The sequence below is a fragment of the Perca fluviatilis genome, chromosome 5 (genome assembly GCF_010015445.1).
Source record: "Perca fluviatilis chromosome 5, GENO_Pfluv_1.0, whole genome shotgun sequence".
Taxonomy (NCBI): Eukaryota; Metazoa; Chordata; class Actinopteri; order Perciformes; family Percidae; genus Perca; species Perca fluviatilis.
Window position 1 is genome coordinate 9,368,398 of NC_053116.1, and position 3,233 is coordinate 9,371,630.

Here is a 3,233-nt window from a genome sequence, read left to right on the forward strand (position 1 = left end):
TGACTGTATTACGAGTCGACAATTAGCAAACACCGGCACGCACCTGTCGCCTTAACACCTCGCCCCATAGATTGAAACCAGCTGGTCTAATGGAAGAAGTCGTGCTTTACTCTTGACTTCCTCACGGGGGGGCTAGAGGTTCACTGTTCAGTTCTATTCAGCTCAACTTGTTTATAATCTCTACAGTGTCCACTTGCTCTTCTATATTGTTTAGGGCTGCACGGTATGAGGAAAATATCTTATTGCGATTATTTTTGACTGATATTGCGATTGCGATATGATTCACGATATCGGCGGGAATGATCATTTTTGTATCACTCATTTTCATTAAACATTAAAATGATTTTCTTTTTTCTTTTTTTGCAAGGATCTGTACCAAACAAATGTTTTCTTAAAATGATTATGGTATGATTTTTTTTTTTTTTTTTTAGGATTTGTACCAAACAAATGTGTTTTCTTTAGTCTGTAGGATATGATTTATAGACCGTGACCTCTCTGCAGCACCACAGTACTTCATTCAGAATGGTTTGACACATAATGTTGCCTTTAACAAATATTGCGCCCCCACTCCCCGCTCTGGGATTTGGATATTGCGCTAGTCCACATTGCGATTTCAATAAAATTGCGACTAATTGTTGCAGCCCTATATGCTATGGTGTGATAATACATCCATGATTACATTCCTTGAGCCTGAAAAAACAGGAAACGTAAAGAGTAGAAAAGTGTCATTAAGTGCCACTGTGAAAGTCCAACTCAGAAGGAGAGTTTTACCTACCAGTAGCTCTAAACACTTTTCTTTCTTCTTTTTTTTGGGGAGTTTCACGCCACGATATTCTTTTGTATTCATCTGTTTTCTGTGAGAAAAAGAGGCTCGGATCAGGGCTAAGCTGTGCCCTCTGTGTGTTCCTGTTTGTAGGGATTTGCATGGAGAGGTGAGGCCACAAGGCGAGGCCACAGCGCTCCCAGGGACGTTCGCATTATCCCTGGATTAATGGAGGTACAGCTCTTTTGAATTTGCATGGAAACCTGTGAGTCCTAGTAAAGAATCCCTCTGCCAGGCCCTAAACTTTACTAAAACCTCAACAGACCTGTGAGCCTGCAGATGCTGCCTAATTTGAAGTGAATTATATATTGTACCTGAGAGCGGGAAGGCTAATATAAACTATATCAACTTTATATTAGAAATTTGAGGTCTGAAATGGTTCAAGCAGGGATTAACCAGCAACAAACTGACCAAAAACGAGATTTATTAGATTTGGGTTTGATATGCAAAGTAAGGCCATTACTCTCTTTGTACTCATCCAATTAACATGAATAAGCCGACTTCTCATTTTGGTTTTACGTGAGAATTAAGTGGATGTTAAAAAAAAAAAAAAACTTCTGTGCAAGACTCCTATTAACACAAACTATGTGTGCTACATATTGGAGCTTCATATTTGATAGCTTAGGCGTTCACATCAAAGAAGGAAACACATATTGCATAGATTTCCATTTATGCAAAGTAAGCTGCCTAAATGTAGGCCTATCGTTGTCTTAACGTCAAACAAAGACCAGTGATGCATGTCACGATTTCGCTAGAAGCTGATCTTTATTTAAGCAAAAATAGTTCTTCATGAATAGACAAAGAGGGCACATAATTTACATATTGGTGATGAAAAAAATACATCTACATTTATTTACAATAACATGTTTTAATCTTTGGTCTCAAAACAGATTTGAAATTTCACTGCAAACTTCAGGAATAAAAAACCCCTGAGGTTTGAAAAGTTTTTTTTTTTTAAAGTGCAAAAGGATGTGGAAAAGTCTCTTAATTTGTGTCTAAATACCCGCTTAGACAATTCCATGAGTGGTGTAACATGACGGCACAAACAGTCCGTTTCTTGAAGCCCACTCAGCCCACAGTTTTCCGGCCGGGTGGTAGATATTGTCCAGAGGTTTCTTGACAGTTTCTGAAGTGGCCGTCTCGGCCAAAGACCAGATTTTGGGTTTCTGACTGGCAATGTTCTCTTTACTCCCCAAAGCGGATAGCGTGTGATCAGAGTCACTCTTTTCAACTTTCTTGACAAGTGCAAGTTCTCTGTCTTCATGCTCGCTGCTTGGCTGCTTTGGCATCTCCAAGCGCGCCTCCACCGACGCTGAGCTGTCCGACGCGCTCTCGGCGTGCCCATCGTTGTCTGCGCGGTCACTTTGACGCTCTTCCTCATCCCGCTCATCCAGGTGACAGGTGTGCGCGGACGTGTCCGCATCGTCGCTCTCTCCCTCCTGCTCGTCGTCCTCCTCGTCCGACTTCCCCTTGCACGCCCAGCTCACCCGGTTCTCCTTCTTCAGGCGCCGCCGTGCGTTGGCGAACCAGGTGGAGACCTGCGTCAGGCTCATTTTGGTGATGATGGCGAGCATGATCTTCTCGCCCTTGGTCGGATACGGGTTCTTCAGGTGCTCGTTGAGCCAGGCCTTCAGCGCCCCGGTGCTCTCTCGGGTGGCCACTTTGGCGACCCTGCCGGGATCCTCGGCTGCTCCGGGGCGGTAGGGGGGGTAGAAAGCCCCCCCGCGCGCCAGGAGCGCGTGGTGGTAGGGAGAGACGGCCTTCAAGTCGAAACCGTTGTTCTGGAAAACAGAGAGAAGCAACGTAAAGAGGGAGCAATGGAATCTCGATTGTGCGTAATTACGCACGGATTTGGCCCTTGACCCAGAGCGCTCAATTCAGCGGGCGATACGTTTATAGACCGACATGTAATGAAGGGGGAATCCCTCTGAACTCATGAGTTCAGGAACTTTTTCAGGCGTTGTAGGCTAACATAACTTCAGTACAACTGTGAGAATAAAATCTTCCTAGAAGTGTTGTTGTTGTTGTTGTTCAGCGTCTCGATCACATTCTACACACGTTTTAGTTTAAAAAAAAAAAAAAGTAAAAAAGTAGGTTGTACGGATTCCACTGGAGCTTTTCATGTAGCGACCGAAGGACTTTGTGAATGATCAACTCACCATGTGTGCGATGTGCCTGTGGTGTGGGTAGGGGATGAAGTTGTATCCCTGGAGTCCTGAGTATGTTATGGGAATTCCAGCTGCCATCGCAGCCAGATGCTGAGCCTGCTGCTGCTGTTGCACACTCGGCGGGCATCCCAGCAGCGGGATCTGATGATATCCAGTCGGCATGCTGAGGTTCCGCTCCAAGAAAAAGCTGCCAATTCCAGTTTGCGATGCGGGCATCTTTCCTGCGTCCCAGCTATTCGAGT

The 3,233-nt window shown here is 44.8% G+C and overlaps 1 protein-coding gene across 1 annotated transcript; it reads right to left on the minus strand.

The window, feature by feature from the left end:
- Positions 1 to 1,563: 1,563 nt before the first annotated feature.
- irx7 (iroquois homeobox 7) lies at positions 1,564 to 3,233 on the minus strand. The gene is made up of 2 exons (XM_039800160.1): positions 2,983 to 3,233; positions 1,564 to 2,604 (listed from the first exon to the last, which is right to left on the minus strand). The coding sequence occupies exons 1-2, from the start codon at positions 3,205 to 3,207 to the stop codon at positions 1,831 to 1,833; spliced, it is 999 nt and encodes a 332-aa protein (XP_039656094.1). The 5' UTR covers positions 3,208 to 3,233; the 3' UTR covers positions 1,564 to 1,830.